Raw genomic sequence first — 26,057 nt, forward strand, 5'->3', positions numbered from 1 at the left:
AACTCTGTCATGGTGTTTCAACTTCCACAAGCTGGAGCACCAGACTGCACAGTGGTAAGCAGTCTAACTTCTGCTTCTGTCATTATTACATTGCATTTATTTCAGATCCTAGCCCTACACATGTGTCCATCTCAAATCATCTTGCTCTTTTCACTTCCATTATAGACCTGGACATCTGTTATACATCATCAGTGGTGAACTTAACCATCTTCTGTCAAACAACCCTGTAGTCGTTGAAATCACAGTGCCCATGTAGCAGTGACACTTCTGGTATTAGCACTGATAAAGGACAATAGTGTTGGCAGTTTCTCCATTAAGTATGAGACAAAGGGAGAACAAATACTTTCTACCTTTGTGAAAGACAGGAAGTAGGCATGCATATTTATTCTAGCGTCAGGAATGGTGGAGATGTTCTCAAGCAACGCCTCTAATTATTCTGTGGGAGATCTTGTAAGATTTGGGAATACATGTGAGACATGTTGGGTAGTTAATTTGATCACGAAACAGTGTTTGAAACATAATGTCATGGGAATGTATTCATACTTAAGAAAAAACTTTTGGGATAGAGTCTTGGTATCCCTAAAACTCTTTCAAAATTCATGTTGAATACAAAATGCACAATAATGATTAATAAGCATTTAAAAATTATTAACACTAAATGAAACTAGAAAAATGGGTTCTTCTCTCAATGTAAGGAACCTTCTAAGCAGCAGAATATCCCATAAAGCTATCTGCAAGGAAAACAACAACAACAAAAAACTAACTGTGGTAAATCTATTTGTGCTGTGTAAATTATCCAGCCTGTGATTTGGTGTTACAACCAAATCACTGAGTAAAAGAAACCTACTCATATGTCTAGAAGTCAGTGATCTGATTACATCTGTGAAGCTAGCTTACTTTTACCACTTAATTATAAACTATACATAAAACATAAGTTCAAGTAGTTCTTACATAAATGCCCCATATACTTAAGTATAAGTAAATGAATGAGTAAGAAATTCCATAGATTCACAAAATGGATGTGTTTGGAGATTAACAAAACTTTAAATATAAGTAATAAATTTCAAGAACCCACTGATCATGCTTTGAGAACAGTTATATCTTTATTACAAAAATACCCCCAAATTATAACTCATTTTAGGTATAAGACAGATTTTAACTAAATAGATGTCAAGCTGTCACTACTACTGTTTTATGCACTAACACGAATGGTATGGATCCATAGTATTTATCATCAATACAAAATACTTCCAGGAAGCAGAATAGGTGCAAACAGGCAGGTGGTATCTGTGGTAATCTAAGTCCTTTTAGTCTTATAGCTAGTCCAACATTGTTCTCAGTTGAGAGAATAGATAATATTTCTAACCAGTGGAATATTTAACTTTTTAGAAGGAAATATCTAACTGCCTTAAGAATATAATATTCGGACAGAGAAAAAGGAGGGAGGTGATTGGAGAAGGGATGGAGAGAAGAAGGTTTATGGGACATATGGGGAGGGGGGGATCCGGGAAAGGGGAAATCATTTGGAATGTAAACAAAGAATATAGAAAAATGACAAGTAGTGTGGCAAAAAAAGAATATATAGAAATGAGTAAAGTTTGAATATATTTCATATTTAACAGATAAGGTGCTTAGGATTTTAATGTGATATTTCAGTCACCATATTGGCACTTTTCAGTGTAATAAGATGTCTTTGTTTGACTTCTAAATTTAAAAACATCTCACTCATCTAGTCTTTACTATAACACGTGAAAGCATGTGGTGATATAAAAACTGAGTCTAAACTTTATAACACAAAGTCTGTCCCAAGATTTAATTTTCAGCATACTGTGCTGAGACCATCACCTCATGAATCTGCTTATATAAGTTCAGTAAAAGATGCTGCTTTTCCTAGAGATTCATTCATCTAGTAGGGTCTTGGCTCTTCAGCAGATGTTGCTGCTGTAACTAAAAGGTTGAATCCAAACTCAGCTGAATGCTTTTAAATCATGCAGGGTTCTTCCAAAGCATCCCACAACAGCTTTGTTTGTATGTGTTTGTGTGGATGTGTGCTATGTGGTTACCAGGACCAAAATTGGATCCTCTGGAAGGACAGTATGTGCTCTTAACCTCTGAGCTATCAGATGATGTCTAAGATATTTTCATGGATAAGAAAGCTGGGGAGCAGAGATAAACTGGTGTAACCCACATTTGATAAATAAGACCAGGGTGTCTCCCCTAAAAGATTGTTTCTTCACAACTATTCCAGTTTAGATGACCTTGTTTTCTGTGTGCATATTTGTTTGTCCATGCAGTTATATAGTTCTCATGGTTTTTTATTCCTCATTGACAGCTTGGAGAAACAGCTATTTGGATAGAGGCCAGAACCTCAAGTATCTATTGGATACCTGTGTGTCCAGTACTCCTTGAGAACAATATGATTGTGGTTTTTGTTGGATTAAAATTGTTGATAAATTTCCATGATTTAAGTAAAAAATAATTATACGAGAAAAGAATATATAAGTGACATTACTTAGGAAACCCATTAGTGCTTTGTAAATATGCCTTATTTTTATTTATTTCATTTTTTATGTAACTAGCCCTTTGATTTAGTCGAATTTTTGAAGCAAAAGCTTTGTTTTTATACAGGGTATCCTCTTTTTGGCCCACTTACAAAGGCTTGATACTTATGTTCATGAACATTTAATCTCATTTCTTAAATACTTCCAGTGACTCACACACTCTGGGATCAGAGTTGCCCATCATTTGGTGCTGATTTTTCAATGTTTTAAAATGCTTTATACATAAAATAAGCAGCATATATCACAATTAAGACTACTATGACTGCAGTTCAATATTCTCAATTTGTATGATCGTAGTGTGTGTGTGGAAAAGAACCAATGACATTTTAAGAGTGCACGGACAGGCTTCTTCCATGATGGTGCTCGAGGACAGAAGCAGCTGTGAATTTTGAGAAATCCATTTTGCACTGAAACTAGGCTCTAAACAGTGCCCATCCTGGAAGAATTAAGTCTCTCCATCGTGAACCAAATCCCTCTAACAGTTCACTCTAGCTTATGTCTTAAGTGTGAGATCTACACAGCCCTTCCATTCTTGGGGCTCAGCTGTGGTTACTGATTCCTACTCATGGCCAGCTACTGGTACCTGCTTAAAACTTGTCTTTGGCTCCCGATAAACCTGCAGTCAGAACAGTATTTTCTCCCTGCAGCACTTGCAAATCCGATTTTTATGTATAACTAAGTGCTCTTGGTTTATGTCTTACCTACTGCCAGTGCCTGGTTTCTAGCAGGCCTGTACCTAAGCCAGATCTGGCCTATGTAATGCTATTTGTAATGAGAAATCTAAACAGGGAATGGCAGTGAGGCATGGCAGGAATGTGTTTCCATTGGAGAACTCAGTGCAGAGAAAAACGTATAAGCAAAGTCATGTCCAGAAGGCCTTTTCAGCTGGCCAGGGCGGAAGACTAATGTTATTGCACATCGGCTGTTACCCTGCCAGCCCTTCCTCACAGATTTGCTTTTTCTTTCTCATCCCCTCCCCCACCCCCTTCTCACCCTTCTCTTCTCTTTTCCTTTTCTCTCCTTTTTGGACCCTGCTGACTTGTTTGCGCAGGTGGACAGTGACACCATTTGGAATGAGCTGCACTCGTCCGGTGCTGCACGCATGGCTGTTGGCTGTGTCATTGAGCTGGCTTCCAAAGTGGCCTCAGGAGAGCTGAAGGTGAGGTCTGGGTTGCATTAAGTGTGGGAAATCTAGAGAAGTGGCTGAAACAGAGATGTTGCTGTTTGGGAAATGGCTGGGGTAGGGGGCGTGTAATACAGGGAAGAAGACAGAGGGAGGAGGGTAAGGACATGGCCACTGACATGTGAGCAGCAGAACTCCTCTGTAAAGAGTTGGTCACCGTCCTGCTTGAAGAGCCTTCTCCAGAATGCTCTGTATTCAGATCATATTGGTGTATTTGTAAGACCATAGAAATGGTAACCAAAACCATGGTCCATGCTAAAAATACCATGTTCTCTATGTGTGCATACATATGTGAATGTGTGCATGCGTGTATGCATGTGTAAAATCTGCCATGCAATCCACATGGTCTCTTTTGAAGTGACTTGAAAACTCTGGCTACTGAGTAGTATGTATAAGCTCAGAATACCACCCAGAGAGAAAAGGGGGGGGGGAAGTCAAATACCAGACAACAACGGAAGGACTGAGAGGAAGAAGGAAATTGTTGATTAGGGGAGTAATGATCCAGAGTATGTTTTTCCATGAAAGAACTTCAAAAAATGAGCTAAGCTTTATTGTTCTTTTCTTTTATGGTCTCTTCTTTTCTATGTCCTATGAAAAGAACAATGTCCAAACCCCAACGTTTCCAGTCTAAACAATTTATAAAAGCCAGAGACCTGACAGACATTGACATTTTATTTGGTATTTTAACAGTGCTATTTAAAGGTCCGCCATGTGTGTCTTGAATGTAGCTACCCCAATAAACTTTGTCGGTGCTAACACAGTTTTTTAATGCACTAGTTCACACACTTCATAATGTGATCTGGTATGGTGATTGATCTGGTATTTTTAGCAATTCTAAGACTTGAGGGAAATCTATTATGACCAGCAACATATGTACCTTGTGTTTTGTAAATCTATGTTAAAATCTAAATAAGATTATTTTTCTTTGTGTTAAATGAAATTTTTATTCAATGTATGCTGAATCTTGTGATTTAAAATGTAGGGCAGCATCATAAACTGTGGTGTCATCTTTCCCAGGGGGTCAGAATTTATGGAACTGAGCTTTGGATGAGGTAGATTAAAGGGGTTTTGTTCTTTTAAAAGACATGTCTGTGTGAATTTGACAAGATTTAGCCTCTGAACATTAACTGCTCATCTAGGGGCTTAATGAGGCCATTAATTAATACAGCAGTTAATTTTTAGGCTTTATCTTTGCAAAAGATAAATGAAAAGGTCAGAAAAATTCAGATATCCGCACAGGCTTTGCTGTCCCCTCTGCTGTCTTGGGGATAATTATTCTTATTTGAGTGATATCATGTGTTATGAGAAGTTGACATGTTTAAAGAACATTTGAGAATCTGGTTTTCTAAAGGAAGCAAGTGAAGATAAATAGCCTTACTACATATTACAATTTATAATTATATTGTTTCCATACCCACATTTGATGTCAAAAGATTTTTTTTATGTTAGCATTCAGAATCCCTAATTGCTTTCAGTTTGAGAAATTCCAATTGATAATTTAGAAGCCTTCTTAATAGAATTCATATAGTCAAGAAAGCCTTGACTGGTCCAAAGACACAAGATTTGTGAGTGAAGAAAAATGAAGCGAACAATTCCATTTTTAACAGGTAGTCGTTTCAAATGGCAAGTTACAAACAAAGTGTCAACACACTGTATGGACGGACACATTGACCACCAGCTGTACTAACATGGTTTTGTTTATGTTAAGAGCAAGAATTCCTACAGATGCCTTTTCTCCTCCTTGTTACACAGACAGTAGGCATGGTTTTAGAAGAAAGTATAAAAGATATGGAAAACGGCTTTGTTGGTCCAGGTTCCTTATCTCCTTCCCGTACCTTTTGTGGGATTTCACAGCTTCTCTGGGCTTTGTTTCCTGACCAAGCAGGTCTGAAGAGGTTTCAGGTTGTCCACAGCGCTGACACTGAGCTGCTCACAGATGAGACAATCAGCTTTGAGTCTCAGCTATGTACCTTCAGTGTACAAAATAAGTACATATTTCAAACCTAAGCTCACCTTGCTTGGGCGGACATCACCGATTTTGGCGTTCATTTATCTTTCTGATTTCAAGAACAAAGGAAAGAAAGAAAATCCAAGATAGACAGGACCATAATCGGCACCCATTGCTGTTGACAGGCATGAGTGAACCCCTGATAACTGCTGATTTGGGGACAGGGAAATCACATTGGGAAAGTAGAAACCAAAAATGACTTGTAGACACAGTGGAGAATTAAAAAACAAATAAGCTAGAATCACATTTGTGAACCCCTGGTCAACCAGAAGCACCCTCTGCTTCCCTGTCACAGGTGACAGTGTCCAGCCTAGTGGGCCTGCAGGATAAGGGCATTGTGTTCATGGCCCATGGGTGTACTGTATGCTGGTCCAGGAGGAAATGGGGAGTCTTACTTTAGCACACTGTTAAGTCATACCATGGTAATGAATAACAAAGGTGAGGAAAGAATTAAAAGCCTACCTTTTTGGTCATTTTCTGTCTGTATTGAGTTCTCTCATGTTGTACCCATTTTCCTAGAAAATCTAAACTCTAATGACATACCACTAACATAGTTTCATATTGCTTCTTGTATGATAGTACAAATTTATCCCCAGTATAGGGGAATACTAGGACAGGGAAGGGGGAGTGGGTGGGTTGGTGATCAGAGGGAAGGGGGGATGGGATGTTTTCAGAGGGGATAACATTCGAAATGTAAATAAAGAAAATATCTAATAATGAAAGGAACCAAAAGAGAGAGGGGGAGGGAGGGAGGGAGGGAGGGAGGGGGAGGGAGAGAGAGAGAGAGAGGGGGGGGAGAGAAAGAGAGAGAGAGAGAGAGCTAGCTTTGTTGCCAGAATGGTGGGGTTTAGATAAGAGATAAATTGAGAGATGAGCTGGAGGGAGAGCATAGGGATTGCAAGAGACAGAACATTATTCCAGAACACACAGAGAAAGGATAGAGTTACCTGGGCCAAACCTTGACGCTGCACTTAACACTGACTGTCACCCTCACTTCTGAGATGCTCTGTCCTTTTTGTCTGGAAAGACTAATAAACCAGAAGAATGAATCCAGCAAAAGTGAAGCTTCAAATTAACTTTAAATATAACTCATGGAGCAAACTATAGCAGTAAATTGGTAGGAAATGGAAATGCTCAGCAGAGTGGAGAGAAAACTGTGAAACATTTCAAGCTTTCTGGGTTTTTAGCATGACACATCACACCGCTCTCTGTCTCTCTGTCTCTGTCTCTCTCTGACACACACACACACACACACACACACACACACACACTTTCTTAAATCTACGGATTTCCAAATTAGTTTTCAGTAGCAAGGGACACACGTTCTGAAAATGTTGGAATTTGGGGTATACCAGAAGAATAAGTATCGTAAAATGAACTTATAGAGCATTATAGGAAGGAAACATGGAATGAAGAAATATCTCTTAAAGTTAATACCTGCTAAGCTCATTAAGTAAGTCTATCTCAAGAATTCCTGTAGGGGTTTATTTTGATGCGACCTTGAAAATGTTGCACATGCTTGAGTAGCCTGCACCACTTATTCAGAAATGACAACAAAATCTCTCTCATGCTTGCATACATATTGCTATGCCATGTCACTATGATAACATCATTCTCTGAGTAACTACTAAAGTCAGTGTGTTTGTGGTGTGCCCTCTGCTTTCTGAGTCCCCTTGATGTAAATACCCCTGGGCGGGTAATGCCTTAAAGACATCAACCAGTCATTTCAGATCCTGCACACAGTAAAGTCTGAACTGCAGAATTTTCTGTTTTCTTCCAACCATTGCATTAGGGCCTTCCTATACTACAAATAAGTGGCTTAAGTCCTCTTTTTTATTGCTATAATTATTTTATGCACTTGAAAAACTCGATAAGGCTAGAGAGACAGATCAGTGGTTAAGGCCAGCAGCTTCTCTCGAAGAAGCTCTTGGTTGGTTTCCCAGCCCCAAAGCAGCAGCTCACAACCGTCAGTAACTGCAGTTTCACCCTGGAGTAGAGTTCTCACACCCTCTTTGGACCTCTGCATAAATCAAAGATACAAATGATGCACATATAAATATATAGGTAAAACATTCACACACCTAAAGTAAAAATAATCTCTTTAAAAACAAGCGAGCACATCTATGTTCAAATGGCAATAAAATAACAAGCTATCCATGATTCCTTCATTTGACTCAGGACATAGGAAGTATACTGATCAAGCTAACATCTGCCCCCAGCTAGATCAGCCCCATCTTTCTGAACCAGGCATAGCCATCTACTGCATTGTTAAAAGAAATTACTCATTTACTTTTTTGATAGTTTAAAACATTCTAGGCTTTATAAAAAAATAGAATCATATTTGTGCATTCTGCTCTTGTTTTCTTCCCCTTTAAATCACACTATGAGGCTGTGTGCATATGGATATAACCTGTGACTCACTTACTTTTAGAGTACTAATGCATTTCTTTGTATGCTAAAATATTCAGTTCATTCTTCTGTTTGCTGTTTTTGTTATAGCCAACATTTGCTCTTTGAACAATACTGCATGAACAGCTGAAGATGCTGCCTTTTTAAAACTATGCATTACAAGAATGTCCAGTTTCTAGGTTAGCCACATAATACATTTTAGTAGGTAGCGCCAAGTGGAATTCCAAAGCAATTTTGCTAAACTAACGTTAGCAAAAACACCACTTTGAAGCCTGTAAATTCTTGCCTCCACCATGGTAATAGCAAAATTGGCAAAATGTATCAGGATGAATATATTCAAAACTCTAGAGATTATCAAAACACTTACATCAACTCAAGAAACCTGTATTAAAAGCACACTGGCTAAATCCCAATGGGAACAGTGAGCTTTGTGGTCTCTTGAATCACCTGGCATCCATCTTGCCTTCCCAGGACTACTACAGCTCCAATACATAACATTTGCACATTCTCAGTAAAAATCAGGAATTTGGCAGGCATTACAGGTGTAATGAAGATGCTGTTCCATTAGAATCTGATTGCCAGGGAGATGCCTTTAATTTGTTGTGTCTGGAGCTTCTCTATAAGACTAAAAGGCCATCCTTGTTTAAAATCTCGCAGAAATCGCACAGTATAAAAGCCCTCTCTCTCAAAAGCATTTATTGGAAAACTAAAAGGCAATCCAGAAGCTTCACGTGAGCGGATGCACAGCTGTATAGTAAATAATAGGTACCAGATTCCTGACAGTCCAGCAAGCTACAGGAATGACAAGACATGGCTGTGTATACCCAGGGCTGTGCTCAAGCTCAGAAAAGACCTACAGAGGCCCTAAACTCTCAATTCGGGTTGATTTTGAGAGTCTGCTCAAACAGGAAGTGAAGGGCAAGGTTAGCTGCCCAAACAGATACACTAACACACTTATGAACACATGGTGACCATCCCAAAGGCCAAGGCATTTACTGGCCACTAAGCTAACAAAACCAAAGCCAGTACTGCATAAAGCATAGAAAGCAGACTTTATAAAAGTCGTTCAGAAAGCCGCCAGTCAAAACAATTATCAACTAAAATAACAACAACACCCGCAGAGACATCATACTTGTTCTATGTTCAGTTTTCTTTTTCCCTCTGGTTTATTCTTCCTTCTCTCATACAATACATCTCACGTACGGCCTTTCCTCCCTTTGCTCTTCCCAGTCCTCCTTCCCTCTCTCCTAGATCTACTGCTCCTCCCTTCCCCTTTAGAAAAGAGTTGGCTGCAGCACGCATCACCCACTGATCACCAGCCCCAGGGGTGGCTAGTCCAGTGTTCCTTTTCTTCTCTTAGCTCTCCATGTGCCTGCGTTCCCTCCGTCTCCCTTGACCCTCATCGCCTACTACCCTGTCCCTCCTGAAGCTGCATGAGCTTCACTGGATGAGGAAGACCATCTTTGGTCAAGGGTATGCGAGTAGCTGCACTCCCCTGCTAGAACTTCCAAGCAAGCTCCCAAAAGTCTTCCTTACAACAGCAAAACAACAACAAGTAGACCGGCAAAGAACAATAAATTTTAAGGTAATAAAAGACGCGGCAGTGAGTGTACCTAAGGTAGCTCAGCTCTCAGATTTAGTAGACAAATATGCTTTAAATATGTTGAAAAACCCAGAACAAAACAAAGTCATTTAAAAAGATTGGTGAAGTACATAATTTTCTACAAAGAATATTAATTTTAAAATTATCCTAAATAAACCTAGGTCCAAGCAGGGATTATGAGGTTAAAAACATATTAATGTAAAATTTAAAAATTCCAAGAGGGCTTAATATAAAATATGAGCAAGTAGACAGAGAACCTTAAGCATGAATATAGCAAAATTTCAAGTGTCTAGTCTCAAAAACAGAAATGAAGATATGTAGAATTATAAAAAACAGAATAAGATATGATCAATTATACCAATGTGTACAAGATAGGACTCCTAAGAATGGATGAAAGAACATTTCAGAAAGACTTTAGAATGATGGCCAAGAATTCCCCAAATTTGATTTTTAAGAGTTGATCATACTTTTACTTGAAAAGTTCAGTAGACTGCAAGTAGTATAATCTAGTAGAAATCTGCACTGAGCTATATCATAATGGAACTGTTGGGAGCCAAAGTTAAACTTGAAAATTAGGGGAAAAGTTACTTCATCCATGCTCAGGAACCTTGATTCATTTAATGGCTGACATCTCATGGCAAGCTATGAAGACCAGAAGCAGTGCTCACTTATTTAAAGTGTAGTGAGAAAAAAAGTCACTAGCTAAGGTCTATCTTCACTAAAATAGTCATTCAAAAAATGACGGCATATTGGTGCCAGCCTGTCAGGCTGAGGATGAAAGAAGGAGCCATCCTGGATTCTGCATTCAGAGCTAGAGAGAGAGAGAGAGAGAGAGAGAGAGACAGAGAGACAGAGAGACAGAGAGACAGAGAGCAAGGGAGGGAGAGAGAGAAATTTTAAAAATTAAATAAGGCTGAAGCTGTACAACAGCTGAGAGAATTTCTTGTTAGGAAAAAGCCTTATTTTTAAAAATTCCTAAAGAGAGTTTCTAGTAATCTAATAAAAAACCATTAGATAATGACTTGATTTCCCCCCACCCAATTACTAAATGACAATAAGTTTACAAGTATTACAAATTATGGTATCAATATGGGTTCATTTTTGATACTCCTTTACTTTTCTTCTTTTTCTTTTTTCTTTTTTCTTCTTCTTCAAGACAAGGTTTCTCTGTGCAGTTGTCCTGAAACTCACTCTACCAGGTCGCAGGAGGCCTGTAACTCACAGAGATCCACCTACCTCTGCCTCCTGAGTTCTTGGATTAAAGACCATGTGCCACTACCGCCTGGCCATTATTTGATACTCTTAAATGATGAATATATACAACGATATTCTAAGTCTGAGTTTATAACTGGTATGTGATGTATGAAGACACAATCTGTGTGATTAATAGCACAAGAGAGAATAAAGTATGGATTACATAAGAAACAAAAACAAAACTAAGCTAAAAGAAAGAAACAAAGCCTTAGAATGTTTTGGAAATTAGGATAGTGTGGAAACTTGATGGTTAAAAGCTAAAGTGTTAATTGTGATCTTTATGACAAGCACTAAGAAAATAAAGAGAGAAAATACACAAGGAAAACTAATGACACTGTAAAGAGCTATTTAGAAATGGAAGAACAATAGCAATAGTTTAAAAAATAAAAATAAAAATAAAAATAAAAGACAACATGTAGAAAACAGATAATTATCTACTAATTGGTCCCCCATCAAGGCACACACAAGGCTCAGAGCCTTTCACTCCTGGATCTTTAGTATCATACTTGCTTGTCAAGTGTGTGTGTATGTGTATGTGTCTGTGTGTGTCTCTCTCTGTGTGTGTGTGTGTAAGCCATCTTAAAAGAGTTTTAAGTCTACTCAAAGGCCCATGCATGGGATAAAGCTTTATTTTCCATTCAAGTTTCTTTTAATATAAAATAATTTTCATTTCGTTCTCCCATTTTATATTTCCAATTCAATTTTAGCAACATTTGAAAATGTCATATATGCTATCATACTTGCATGTAGTAACTTTCTTCTTCTGGTGACTTATGTCTTATTGAAAATTAGATATTCTAAAATGACAATTTCTGTTTTGTTTTTTGTTTTTTGATTTTCATTTGTTTGTTTCCTTTTTCCTGTTTTACTGCCTGGTTTAAAGTATACTTTCAAGCCATGAACCAACCAAAATATTCTCTTTTATTTTACTTTAAAAGACATGATTTTTATATTTAAGCATTCAGTCTACTTTTTGTATAGTTATGTGTCTACATACTCTTTTTTTGTTTGGTTGATTTGGTTTGGGTTTTGGAACAGTGTTTCTTACTGTAATCCACATTAAGCTGGATCTCACTAGGTACCTCCAGTTGGCCTCGAACTTACAGCTACACACCTGCCTCAGCTTTCTATGTGCTGGAATTAAAAATTAGCAAGATCTTATTTGTTTCACCTTGGGATTTGTCTTGGATTCCTCACTTCTCTAAGTACAGGAATCCCAGGCATGAGACAGTGTGTTTGGCTAACATGACCTAAGAAATTGCTTTTGTTTCACTGTTCCATATAGAATTATATGATCCTTTCAGGATTCTATGGTGGCCACTTAAAAGGTTTAAGTTTCCAGATGATAGGCCTGTATGTTTATTCTAATATTATTAATTTTATATATTTTGAAACCTGTTATTTCATATAAAAACTGTTATTATATCCATTTAGAAATTTATTATATTTTATAATTACTTGACTAAATCTCTTTGCCTTCAATATCTATATAAAATTCATCTGTCAGAATCAACTTTTCTTACATTTTCTAGTATTTGCCAGGCATATTATTTACTGTGATTTTCCTTTAAAACTTCCCCACTATTGTATTCTAGATCTCTACCCCACCTCCTGTCTCTTGTTTTTTTTTTTTTGTTTTTTGTTTTTGTTTTTGTTTTGTTTTTGAGATGTAGTCTGTCTACATAGCTCCAGGTGTCCTAGAACTCACTATCTTGACCCATCAAGCTTCCAACTTACAGAGATCCACCTGTGTCTGTCTGCCTCCCTCCTGGGGTGATTCAAGGTGTGTGTGCCAGAATGCACAGCTGGATCTACCCCTAATAAATATTACATGACTGGATATATTTCCAATAATACTTACGTTTTAGTTCAGAGGTTCAATTAATTTGTGACTATGCGATCTGTCCAAATGTTTATCATTTTTCCTGTTCACCATTTTTCTTCATATTTGAATCCTTCATTCTGGGATATTTTTCTTTGCTTCCCAATAGACTTTAGGAGTTCAATTGTGATGCTTCTTATCTTTGATGTCTCTCTAGAAAACACAAGATAAAACCTTTTATTTGAGTTGAAAAATATTCACTAGATATGACTCTGATATTTGAAATTGATGGCTTATAAATTAATCAAAATAAAACTTTTTCAAAAGTATGACAAATCACAGACCAGGAAAACTGACTACCTATAATACGGCCATGGGGTAGCCCCACAGGGGCCACGTGCTCGGAAAGCCTGCCTTTCGCTCAGCACGAAGTTGCCGATAGATTTTCAGATCGGTGTGCAACTTCAAGAGCTCTCCTTGCATCCACACTGAGATTCCATGTGACTTGCTGTTATGTCGGTCTTGTGCATGCAGTCATTGCGACGGAGAGTTCATGTCCAGCAAAGGCTGTTTTACCACACAGCTTCCCTACCTCTGGATTTTACAACCTTCCCATGCCCTCTTTCATGATGATCCCTAAACTTTTGGGGAGGAGAGGCAGGGATGATATAGATGCCCCATTTAGAACTGAGAACCACATAGTCTCCAGTCTCTGAACGTGACCTTGGTCGGCCCTGATAGTCACCATTTACTGCAAAAAGAAGTCTCTGGTGACAGTTAGAGAAGAACTAATGTAAGGGTATAAAAATAAATACTTTAGAGGCAAAACAATACTATGCCAATTTAGAAGAATAAATGTATTAGGATCTTCCTTAGAGCCTATGTTTTATTCTACCATGGGGTTTTGGCCCATGGTATCAGAGAAGAGTTCCGTCCTATGGAGCAGGCTTTAAATGCAATCAGCAGGTATTTTGTTTATAACATTCATAGCAGCATTACACCAGTGGACATACCTTGTCAGGCTAGTGTTGTTAGAACTCACAAGGTTCAGAACTGGTTAAGACCACTGATTATTTTTCTCTCCCAGCAATGTGCATAGAAATGTGTAGACTTAACGTATGTTAGCAAGTAGGGATAAAACTTCCTAGTCAATATCAGTTTGATTTCTCCATAAGCCTGACCAAAATGGTTAACTATAGCCAGTCACCCCCAATTCAAGGTAGATTTCTTCAGATAGATGCAGTTTGGTAATTCATTAATATTTTTGGAAATAGATAACATTTTTAGTCAGAGTGTAATGCCTATTGAGTAGCACTCCCTATGGTATGTGTGATGGTTTGTTTTCGGCAACTTGACACAAGCTAGAGTCACCTTGGAAAGGGGAGTCACAATTTGAAAATTACTTTCATTGAATTTGCCTGTGACCGTGTATCTGGAACATTTGTTGATTAATGATTGATATGGAAGAATCCACTCCTCTGTGTGTGTTGCTAGCCTGGCCTGTGGGAATATGCTTTGCTTCTGATCATCACCTGTTACCTTTTCTGGTGTAGAACTTCACTTATGTGGCAATTACATCATGTGTGTGTGTGTGTGTGTGTGTGTGTGTGTGTGTGTGTATTTACTCCTAATTTTGCTGTGACTTACTTTACCTAGAATGGTGTTATAGTGATATGCCAATGTAGTTATATATAGTAGTACTCTACTGAATGAACATTACCCAGTTTATTTAGTCATTTCTATGTAGTTATCTCATGAATATAATTATTACTAAGATACCTTTCCAAAAATATTTGAACATATGTGAATATTTTATATGAGGAATTACCTTGAAAAAGGCCTGTGTCATACATTAAGCATATGTGTACTTTATGAGAAAGTAACTATTTTTGAAATAGATTAAATTTTTCACAATAGACTAAATGTTAGTGTTCTCTTTCCGAATTGTGGTAATGTTATAAATTGTTTCTATGCAACAACTGCTTCTCTGTTGGTTTTTTATTCATCTTTTCTATTTTATTTGTTACATCTTCAATATTTTCTTTTCTTTTTTTTTTCTTTTTTTGCTTACACTGAGTTCCATGTAATTGGTTTTCAGCAATTGAAGAAGTTGCTATGTTTGTAGATGTTGAGGGTTTTTTTTTCTCAATAAAGACTTTTTAGGGCTATATGTTTCATTCTTAACACTGCTTCAGCTACATTTTATATATTTTAATGCATTAAAAATGCTATCTTATTTTGCTCAAGACATCTTAGATACCAAGTGACTAAAATTATGTTACTCATTATCTTTCTAGCTGTGCCATTCCTTTCCAAACTATCTTTTTAAATTCACATGTAATCTAATTCTTCTAGGGTCAAAAAACTATTTTCTGTAACTTGAACTTTCATATTTTTAAAAATTATAATGACATAATTCTCTTTACCTTCTGACATATCATATTATTTTATTATATATTTTAGTTTTACCCCAATTGTATGTACACACATTAACTTCCATCAATACTCCTGAAATGATTTCTAAATCTAACATTTTTATAGTGGATTATAATGGGGAGAGGGTGGGAGAGGGAGAGATAGAAGACAAGAGGACAGAGAGAAGAGAGTAGGGCCGGAGAACAGAGATAAAGAGAGTAAAGATATTTATAAACATATAAATAAAAATAGCCATTGATGTTGGCCCACATATATAATCTCCCCAGCGTTTTGTGTCCACTAGGGCGGAGCCAGACCTTTGAACATCTGCTACTATTTCTTCTCAACCTGCACTGCTTCTTTCCACATTCTTTTTATTGCAGGTCTATTGATGCCAAAGTCCTCCCTCATTTACAAGAAAATGTGTGTGTGTGTTTTTCCCTTTGAATACTAGCTTTTGGCTTAGAATTTTATATTGACAGTTATTTCACACTTCAAATGCACTGCACAGTTATCTTCATTTTACTTTTTATTTGAGAAATCAGAGTTGTCATCTGTCATTTTTATTATTGATCTTTTTTAAAAATACCTTATTACCATCTATCTTTAAAATCGTTTATCTTCATAGTTCAGAGATTTTTAGACTGGGAATGATTTCCGTGGCATTTCTTCTGCTAGATGGTTGCTGAGTTTCTTGTCAGTGGTTTGCTGTTTTTGATAAAAACTGGAAAATTCTAGCTAACACTCCTTTGAGTACTTTCTGCTGTATTCTGTATCTGATGCGCCTGTGTGTGTCATCTGACCATTTCGCGCTGCTCCATTAGACACTGAGGCTCTGTTTGTTGTCTTCAGCCGTGCTTTCCTCTCTGCTTTTTGGATAATTCTATCCACTGGTCTTTAAGTTCTGTGTTGCTGGTTTCTCTCATATGCTTCCTGACTGCTAAGCTTCCTTTGAAGGAGTTTTTTTTTCTCATTTCACATCATATTGTTTATGGTTAAGATTCATCACTGCTCCCTCTCTTTCATAAATTTTCTTTTTTTCACCATACCTATCTTCTTGAACATTGCGTGTTGTGATTTATGAATGTTTGAAATTGGTCTATATACCTTGTTTCTAGCTGACGTCGCATCTTCCTTTTGCGGCTGTTTGCTTCCTTGCATGTGTGTGATATTGGATTAGATGCTAGGCATAGTCTTTCAAGAAACCAACAAAGGCAAGAAAGGCTGTTCGTTTCAAGTCTAGTTTTGACAGTTTTTGTGTCATTATAAATGATATTTTTAGCCAGTTATTTATTTATTCGGTGATTTGTTATTACCTTGGTGTGTTTGAAAATCTTGCATATCTCTCTTTCTTCCAATCAGGCATGGGATTTTAAAACCAATTCATACTTGTAAGAATGCTGAAATTCTTTTCATTTGAAAATTCGTCATGTCAGACTCACAAAGGACCCATATCAGTGATTAGGATGTAAATATATTTAATTTTTTTTCTCTCTCTCCCTATCCCTCCCTCTCCCTCTCTCTCTCCCTCCCCCCTCTCTCTGATTCCTCAGCTCAAATGAAAGAACAAACACATTACTAAGAGAGTGTCTGCTTGGCTACTTCTGAGTGTCTATCAAAACACCAGACAACAAAAGCAGCCTCCACTCACAATGGTAATCTTGTGAGCAGAAGCAACCTCAGGCCCTTCTCTCCTCTGCCTGTGGAAGGTACTCTAACTTGTTCCCAAGTTGTTCAGGAAGCCACTGTAGGCCGGTTTACATCTCTGAGAACTGACAAAGTGGCAGACATTTACCAGATCTTGGAGATTTTAATGGCCAGTCTGCCTGTCACTCAGACTCCTTGCTCCAAATTATCATCTGGCTGTGCAGTCTGGCTCCTTCCAGATTTCCTTCCTAGCCACTGGCTTTCCTGATAGGTAATATTTCAATTTTCAGTTTGTGGTTTTCACAGTTTGCTTGTATATTAGTGAAGACAATCAAAGGCCAAATTATCCTCATTCAGGCAGAAGTTTTCTCACTAACACCTATTTTACACTGTTAGTAAAAGCCTTAATGAGACTTGGAAAATAACTCAGATGGGAACAAATTTTAACACACATCTAGTATCAAATTTAGCATTAACATAGGAGGCTTTCTTGTGCTTTGTTATATTTTTTCAATACTTAAATTATGGAATACATAATACCTTATAAATATATGTTCTAAAATATTTAATTTATTTTGATATTATTAACTTTGTTACCTACTGATTTATATATATTGCAGGTGTTTGTTCCAGTTTTATTTTAGTTTCTGCCAAAGAAATTATTTTTTATACCAATATCTGAATAGTACATACCATACATATTTTACAGCCTTTGGAATTTTATGTAATGGTATATTTCACATACAAGCAAACATTCAAACACATACATATAAACTACATGAAAACTGGAAATTCATTTGATATTCTTTAAGAATAGTCACTATTACAAGGATGTGGAGAAAGAGGAACACTCCTCCACTGCTGGTGGGTTTACAAGATGGTGCAACCACTTTGGAAATCAGTCTGGAGGTTCCTCAGAAATCTGGGCATGACACTTCCGGAGGACCCTGCTATACCACTCCTGGGCATATATCCAGAGGATTCCCCGGCATGCAGTAAGGACACATGCCCCACTATGTTCATAGCAGCCCTATTTATAATAGCCAGAAGCTGGACACAGGTATCCCTCAACGGAGGAATGGATACAAAAAAATGTGGTATATATACACAGTGGAGTACTATTCAGCCATTAGGAACAATGAATTCATGAAATTCTTGGACAAATGGATGGAGCTGGAGAACATCATACTAAGTGAGGTAACCCAGTCTCAAAAGATGAATCATGGTATGCACTAACTGATAAGTGGATATTAGCCCAGAAACTTTGAATACCCAAGACATAATCCACATATCAAATGATGTCCAAGAAGAATGAAGGAGTGGTCCCTGGTTCTGGAAAGACTCAGTGCAGCAGTATAGGGGAATTCCAGCCAGGGAAGTGGGAAGGAGTAGATTGGGGAACAGGAGGAGGGAAGAGGGCTTATGGAACTTTCAGGAGTGGGGAGCCAGAAAAGGGGAAATCATTTGAAATGTAAATAAAGAATATACCGAATTAAAAAAATTAAAAAATTTACTTCATTGTCTAACTTTAATTAATTGCTCAAACTTACAATAGTTGGAAGTTATTTGTCCTCTAGGGTGTGGTCACACACAATGAGAAGTAAATGCAAGGAGCAATCATGGTCAGAAGGAAAAACATGTGGATGCTTTGGTATCAGATATAACAATACTGAAATTTCACTAAACTTACCAAAAATGTTTGTATAAACTAAATGATACCCCAAACAACAGTATGACTGTTGACTGAATACGATGTTAACAGAAATCTGATTCTGTGACATTTGTTGACTATTATCCTGATTTACCCAGTGTAATCTTTTATCAGGGCTCAGTCATCTCTATTCTTATATTTTGTCACTTTCCTAAAAGGATGTGTTCATCCTTCTTTATAAAGTTCTGTAAAAAAGAAACCAACAAAATTATTTTGCCTTAATTCCTTTTTCCCCCTTGAAGTTTTTCAAAATACAGCTCTATTTACATGATGAAAAATACCTGATAGTTTTGGTTAATGTGGTCCAAGAACCAGTCATCTTTAAAAGAAAACAGCAATTGAATTGCTGGGCTATGAGTCAGATTCAACTACTGATCGATAAACTAAACAAATTGCCTTCAGTTGGTTATTATTGCCTTACCAAGATCCACATCCTGGTGACTTCCTCCCTCCCAAGACCTTCATAGTGGATCCATTGTTATTATTTTTGTAAAGGCTCAACTTAAATTACATGTAACATGAGCATCATCAGATGCCTTGTCTCCTTACCAGAAGCCTGGTTTTCATGAGTGTGTTTCATCCTTGTGAGCCCACAGTGTTGCCAGGCTCAAGGCTGTGGGCATTACAGACCACAGATGCCAGGCTGCCTTAACCCTGTCTTCCAGTGCTGTCATCATGCCCCTTCCTTCAGGATTCCTCGGGGAGAAGGGCTGCCATCTGGGCATATGCTTTAGGGTGCCCCATCCAGTTAAACTGCTAATGTTGGGCTCCTATTTTCCTGGCTCCCTTGAGCTTACTCAATGAAGCAAATGTGATTCCCATATGTCCTTCATTGTTTTCTTGGCAGCTTGCCCCGCCTCCTTTAACGTTCCAGATTCTAGTATGCTTGAGACAGTCTTTGTGAACTTTTTCTTTCTTCAAAGGTTGTGGATTCTTCACATTGATTCTAAACTCAATTTGTCTCGTTTTGAAAGTCTTTTGAAGGCTAAGTTAGCTAGAATTAAGTACTGTATCAATATATAACCAAACTATTGGGAACTCTGTGAAAGAACAGTAGAAGGTTGACTATAATTTACTAATTTGGGTGTAAAATTTATCAGTGGCCTAGGTAGTATGAGGATGCTCCTATTCAGCAATAGGTCTCTTTTTTTCATAAAGATTTGTATATGCTAAATATCTATGAACTTTAAAATGCAAATTATTTTATTATTCTAGGTGGAGTTTAACTTTTAGAAATTAAAACTAGAAATCAAACTTCTGCTACAATATAATCAACATGAAACCATATCTCATAGCAGAAATTAGCATTAATAACAAGATAGAGTTCAGGATGAGTCCAGGGTCCATAGTTGGTATTGAACAGGGATTTTTATGGGAAGTGATATAGGCGTGTTAGGTATATGATGAGCAGTACCATAATCATAAATGTCAACTTGAGATTGTAGATTACTTAGCAATTCATCAGCCACATGGCTATGCCTGAGTCACTCCTGAAAAGTAGAACCTGATTCAAATGCTGTTTACTTTTACAAGGTAAATATGACTGTGGGAAGAAGTGAGACAGGAAAGAAGAGGGATTTCGTATTTCTCTGTCTCTGCGGAGGTTTTTGATCATGTAACTCCCCCCAATAAAGTACTGGAGACTGACAAGAGGGAAGCAGTATTTCCTTCAATAACTATGTATGATCTTGTCCAACGCCTTACATGCAATTGTAGCATGAATGACTTCATTTAAATTTCCAATGAAGAATTTTTAACTTAAGTAAAAGAGTAAAATCCCATGTCATTCTCTTTAGTATCATGTGAGGCACTGAATGAAATCTCTCACCACTATCTCAGTAGTAAAGTGCTGTTTTGCATGGGAACACAGATGAAAGAAAGTCGAGTGACTTATAATAGGCTTTACACAAAAATCATGATTCATATTTTGGGCTTTATTCAACTTTACTCAAATAAAGAGGCTGAAACTTCTGTCTCTCTCTGTCTCTCTCTGTCTTTGTCTCTGTCTCTGTCTCTCTCTCTCTCTCTCTCTCTCTCTCTCTCTGTGTGTGTGTGTGTGTGTGTTTCTCTCTCTCCTCCCCTCATTCCCTCACTCTCTGTTCCTCTTCTTCATCTAAGATTGGTATGCAAAATAAGTTCATTGATATTCTTTAAAAGTTATTTATGATTAAGATAATATGAAAGAGGAAAACATGGACCATTTTGACATAGTATTATATAATTTCAGCACTGGCCGCTTTGAGTCACTCCCCCCCCCCCAAAAAAAATCATAATCAAGTGGTTTATTCATAGACATACTGGATGAGTATAGTTATCCCTGCGTATCACCATTGGTTTAAATATTCAAATCAAGCTCTCTGGAAAAAAATGAAGCCCACAACCTATAAAGATGGCAAACTTAAAGAGTGAGTTAGAAAGTCATTTGTTTCAGTATAATCTCTGGTTTAGCTGGGCTTGTGGTGTCCAGTGATCTATTACAGCCACACCAAGCACAGCATGTCAGTCTCCAATTCAACCAATGCATTGGAGGTAATAATCCAAACATTGCAAGGATGATACCTGGAAATACATTCTGCAAAATTTTTCCAAGCTGTTCTTGGTCTGGATACCCACTCTTTCAATGAGCACTGATATTTTAGTGCATCTAGAAATACTTCAGTAATGCTATGTAAGATCAGGAGGTAAGGACCAAGTTCTCAGCAATGTGCTGAAATAGAACTTCTGAAAACCACATCTGAATCAGCTGGTATGAAATGCTGGGATAACATTTGGATAGTTTATGGTTAATGCTATGCAGAAAGCATTTTTTTTGGTCCTAAAAATTTAGTATCTAAAATAACCAAAAATCTAAAATTTGATTAGGAATTAAAATAAAATACGTACAGCCATCATGTCTTCACTTTAATCTGGAAAACAAAAAAGAGTGACCAGAAAGACAAATGTTATGGAGGCGTTTGCTTAATTTTTTCTTGACATGTGCATTAATAATATGCATTTTTCTTTTGGAGGCTCTGCACTAGCTGAAGGACACACATAGTGTGTCCCTCCTGTGTCATCTTATCAGTGATTGCTGGGCTCTTATTTTCATGACTTTGAACCCTGTGTTCCTCAACATACATTGGGATTATGGGTAGAACTTTTGCCATTCCTTGACCACCTACTTGACTACAGTGGTATCACATAAATATAAGTGTGCATTTTCACCACTTATGAGAAAATGGTTATAAAAAATAGAAATAAAATAGTTAGGTTCTTTTGCCTATTCTAAATTTATAATGCCTACTCTTATTGTCTTAGTTGGGGTTTCTATTGCTCTGAAGAGACACCATGACCATGGCAAGCCTTACACAGGAAAGCATTTAACTGGGGCTGGATATAGCCTCAGACGTTTGGTTCACTAGTATCATGGTGAGAAGCATGGCAGCACACAGGCAAACATGGTACTGTAGAAGGAGCTGAAAGTTCAACATCTTGATCTGCAGACAGTAGAAATTACTGTATGCATACAAGACCTAGCTTGAGTATATGAGCCCTCAAAGCCTGCCCCCCACAGTGACACACTTCCTCCAACAAGACCACACCTACTCCAACAAGGCCATATCTCCTGATAGTGCCATGCCTTATGGGCCTTGCATTCAAACACATGAGTCTATGGGGTCATACCTATTCAAACCACCACAGTTCCCATAGCAAAGGACTTAGCTTATGCAAAGTAAGGAATGAATGTTGAAAGTGGTTTTAGTATAATTTTTACTGCCTTCCCTTTATTTGCCTAGAGAAAATTTCACTCTGTATGTGGAGAAGACAAAAATAAATTTGACATTTTGATAAATTTGTCCTGAAAAAATGTAGATTTTATCAATTGTAAAAATAGGCTAGTCTAAAATGATTAGAATTCTTTTCCTCAAATTCATTTTTATATATAGACAATATTATAAATGTCATCTAGCTATATAGGACAGACAATTATATTCCTCTACACAATGACACCAAAACCAACATTATTTCCTTGCTTTAACTGAAAAGTTTCCTTTATAATAATTAAAACACCAAAGGCAAAGCAAGTGCATACTCGTACTCAGAAATTAAAATGAAAACGATTCCTGTTAATGGGGATAAACTACTGTAACAGCTCTCTTCATCACATTCAAAACTACAGAGAATTTAAAACTGGAAAAGAGAAAACTTGGATTACTCACCTGACAGTCTTAGCACTGCAAAGTCAGCATGAGCCCACAGCAGCAAGCAGTATCTGTGCATTTGCTCAGATGAATGGCATGGTCTTCAAAAGTTTAAGTAAAATGTAAATTAAAGAGCAGTTCCATGGGATAAAAAACAAGAAATGAATCAAAATTGTATGGAGTAAACATTGATAATTTTTACTCTGACATCTAAACACTCAAAGATTAAAATGGAAACTATAAACTGGAAACACTGTATGTGCTCCAAGTGTTGAATTCTTTCTCTCTGTCTCTGTCTCTGTCTCTGTATCTGTCTCTCTCTCTGTCTCTCTATCTCTCTCTGTCTCTTTCTGTCTCTCTCTCTCTCTCTCTCTCTCTCTCTCTCATGTTTTGGGGACAGGGTTTCTTTGTGTTGTGTTAGCTATCATAGAACTAGCTCAGTAGACTGGCCTTAAACTCAAGGAGATCCACTTTCTTTGCCTCCTTAGTGCTGGGATTAAAGATGTATACCAACCACCACCAACCAGCAAATTCATTGTCTCTTACCATAACCATGATAATACGAAAGAGCAAATCACTGCACCTTTTGACCTACACTATACTTGTCCTTTCTCCCTTCCCTTCCTCCTTCCTTCCTTTCTTAGCTCCTTCCCTCCTCTCTTCTTTTCTCCCTCCCTCACCTCTCTATCTCTCTTTCTTTTATTCTTCATTCTTTGTGTATAGACAGAGTTTTACTATCTAGCCCAGGATAATCCCATCTTATCCCAACCTCTTGAAAAATTTGAGATTACCATATTGCCAATATACCGTATTGAAAGACTAATTGGAAAATATAAATTGAAGTGATATATGTTTAGAGTCAAGGGAAATCCTGTTTTATAGTATGACATAAAACAAATCTTTGGTGCCAGATATGAAGGTATATAAACAAATAGTAAATGAATTACTTGTTGAGTAATTCATATTATCTAGATAGATGATTTCTAAAATACTAATAATCTCATTTGAAGTCACTCTCAGCCTAGTTAATCAAAACAAAATGTGTTCAGTTCATCTTTTTGTCATTTTGACAGTCCCCAAGAAGATTTATTTGCTTTAAATTAAATGTTTTATTTGGCATATAGTTATGGCTCTGTCTCCATGTTCGAAACTGTTTTAGTTAGAGTCTTACTATTGTGAATAGACACCTTGACCAAGGTAAGCCTTAGAAGGACATTTAATTGGGGCTGGCTTACAAGGTCAGATGTTCAAGCCATTATCATCAAGGTAGCAACATGGCAGCATCAAGGCAGGCATGTTACAAGAGGAGCTGAGAGTTCTACAACTTCATCTGAAGGCAGTTAGGAGGAGACTGGCTCCCACATGGTTTGGAAGAGGGTCTCATTGCCCCCGCCAAGAGTAATATAGTTCCTCCAACAAAGCCACACATACTCCAATAAGACCACACCTACTAATAGTGCCACTCCCTTGTACAAGCATATCCAAATCACCACATAGACCATGGTAAAGAAGAGCGTCATGATATAAAGGCTGAGCTCAGCAAAGTCCCTGCACTTGGGCATCTAGGAACAAGGAAGACAGAGGAAAGAGTCCGGGATCAGATGCCTTTCAAATGCCCTACTTTTCCAGCTAAGCCCTGCCTCCTTTGTTTCTTTTGCAGCCCCAATTAGACCTGGTGGCTCTATTTTGGGCCCAAGTACTGCACACAAGTGCCTTTAAGAAACATTTCATTTCATATTTAAAACAAAACATAAAGATTTTCATTATAAGGCACAAATATTTCCTGCATTTCTGAGAAAATCTACCCAAAAAGTGACCTCCAAAATAATATAAGACTTCCTATATCAGGTCTAATTGTGACCTACAAAAAGCTGAAGTGCTAACTTCTGTGAGAGTGAAGAACTTGAAGTCAAGGCCAGACTAGAGAAACGGGCACCGAAGGTAAAAGAGTCTGCTATCTACTCTGAATATATTTTTGTTCTTTTATTCATTTTCAGTGATAGATCAAAACCACAACCTTGCACATACCAGGCACATCCTGTACCACTGAACCATTCCCTAGCCATGTATTTCCTGACATCTTGATATGTATCAAACATAGTATTAGATTAGTTAGCAAACAGAAAGTAGGTGGTGCAGGTTGTGTGGACATTATGCATACATATCACAATATTCAAATCCAATCAAGGCAACTAACTCCAGTTTTCACCTTAAGTGGTGCATCAGAACAAACAGAGATGACTCAGAAATCATGCCCACCTGTAAAATTGTCTTCCTCTGCCTTGCCTAAAGCAAAATCCACAGCCTGAGTAGCCCAAAGAGTATAGATAGGCCTTCTCTTAGCTCTGAGGTTCTAGAAGCCCGAGTCAAGCCAAGGGTTGTGATCCTTGAGTTGAGCTGCCTTCTGCTTCCACGAGTCTGTAAGGGAGAACAAATAAGCCAAAGGCTGTAGGAACCTCTGTAGACAGGAAGTTAGTCTCTTTTAAAAGGGAGGAACCCTCATGAAGAATTCCCCTTTAAAGTCTCAACTCCTGTTAGCATCATATTGACCATTAAATTTCTGTCTCTGCATGCAGGGACCAAACCTAGGACCCCTACACATTGATAGTTGATGGGCAGCTTGGTCTTCATGTGGGTCCCCTAACAACTGGAGCAGAGGCTGTCTCTTACTTTGTTGCCTGTCTTTGGATCCCTTTCCCCTAACTGGATTACCTACTTGGGTCTCAATGGCAGAGGATGAGCTTAGTCCTACTGTAACTTGGTGTCCCAGAGTGAGTGGTACCCAAGGCAGGCTTCCCCTTCTCTTAGGAGGAAAGGGGAGGTAATGGGGGGAAGGGATTTGTAAGGGTATGACTGGGAGGAGAGGAGGAATAGGGTTGGGATGGTGGTGGGCAATGTAAATAAAATAAATAAGTATATTTTTTAACTTACTGTCTTGTTTCTTTAAGAGGAGAAAGTTAACAATTTCTCTAATTAAAATTGTTTAAGTAGCGAAAGGTTGATACACAAAGAGGAAGGAGAGCTACAGTGTGCTGTGCCTGGACAGGTGTGGGAGGGGAATGGGTAGAAAGCCAGCAGCAAGGACTGCTGAGAGTGGGTGAGCAGATTTATCACTTGGAGTATGTGAAAATTTTATTCTACTTGCTTTTCCTTTTCTAGATCAAATTGGAACAACTTCTCTGCTGAAGTTCAAATAGTTAGCAAGGGGTTATTGAAAATTTGAAGAAAAAGGGGGAAAAGGCTAAACTGACTCATGCGAGTCA

The 26,057-nt window shown here is 37.7% G+C and overlaps 1 protein-coding gene across 17 annotated transcripts in view; it reads left to right on the forward strand.

Annotated features, from left to right (window-relative positions):
• Hdac9 (histone deacetylase 9) overlaps positions 1-26,057 on the forward strand; it is an 858,974-nt gene that overhangs the window by 651,845 nt on the left and 181,072 nt on the right. For all 17 annotated transcript variants that reach the window (XM_052185941.1, XM_052185944.1, XM_052185943.1 and 14 more), the window contains one exon: positions 3,613-3,720. In XM_052185941.1, coding sequence (XP_052041901.1) covers positions 3,613-3,720 — 108 coding nt within the window. The remainder of the gene's footprint in view (positions 1-3,612; positions 3,721-26,057) is intronic.

Source organism: Apodemus sylvaticus, chromosome 6 (assembly GCF_947179515.1).
Source record: "Apodemus sylvaticus chromosome 6, mApoSyl1.1, whole genome shotgun sequence".
NCBI lineage: Eukaryota > Metazoa > Chordata > Mammalia > Rodentia > Muridae > Apodemus > Apodemus sylvaticus.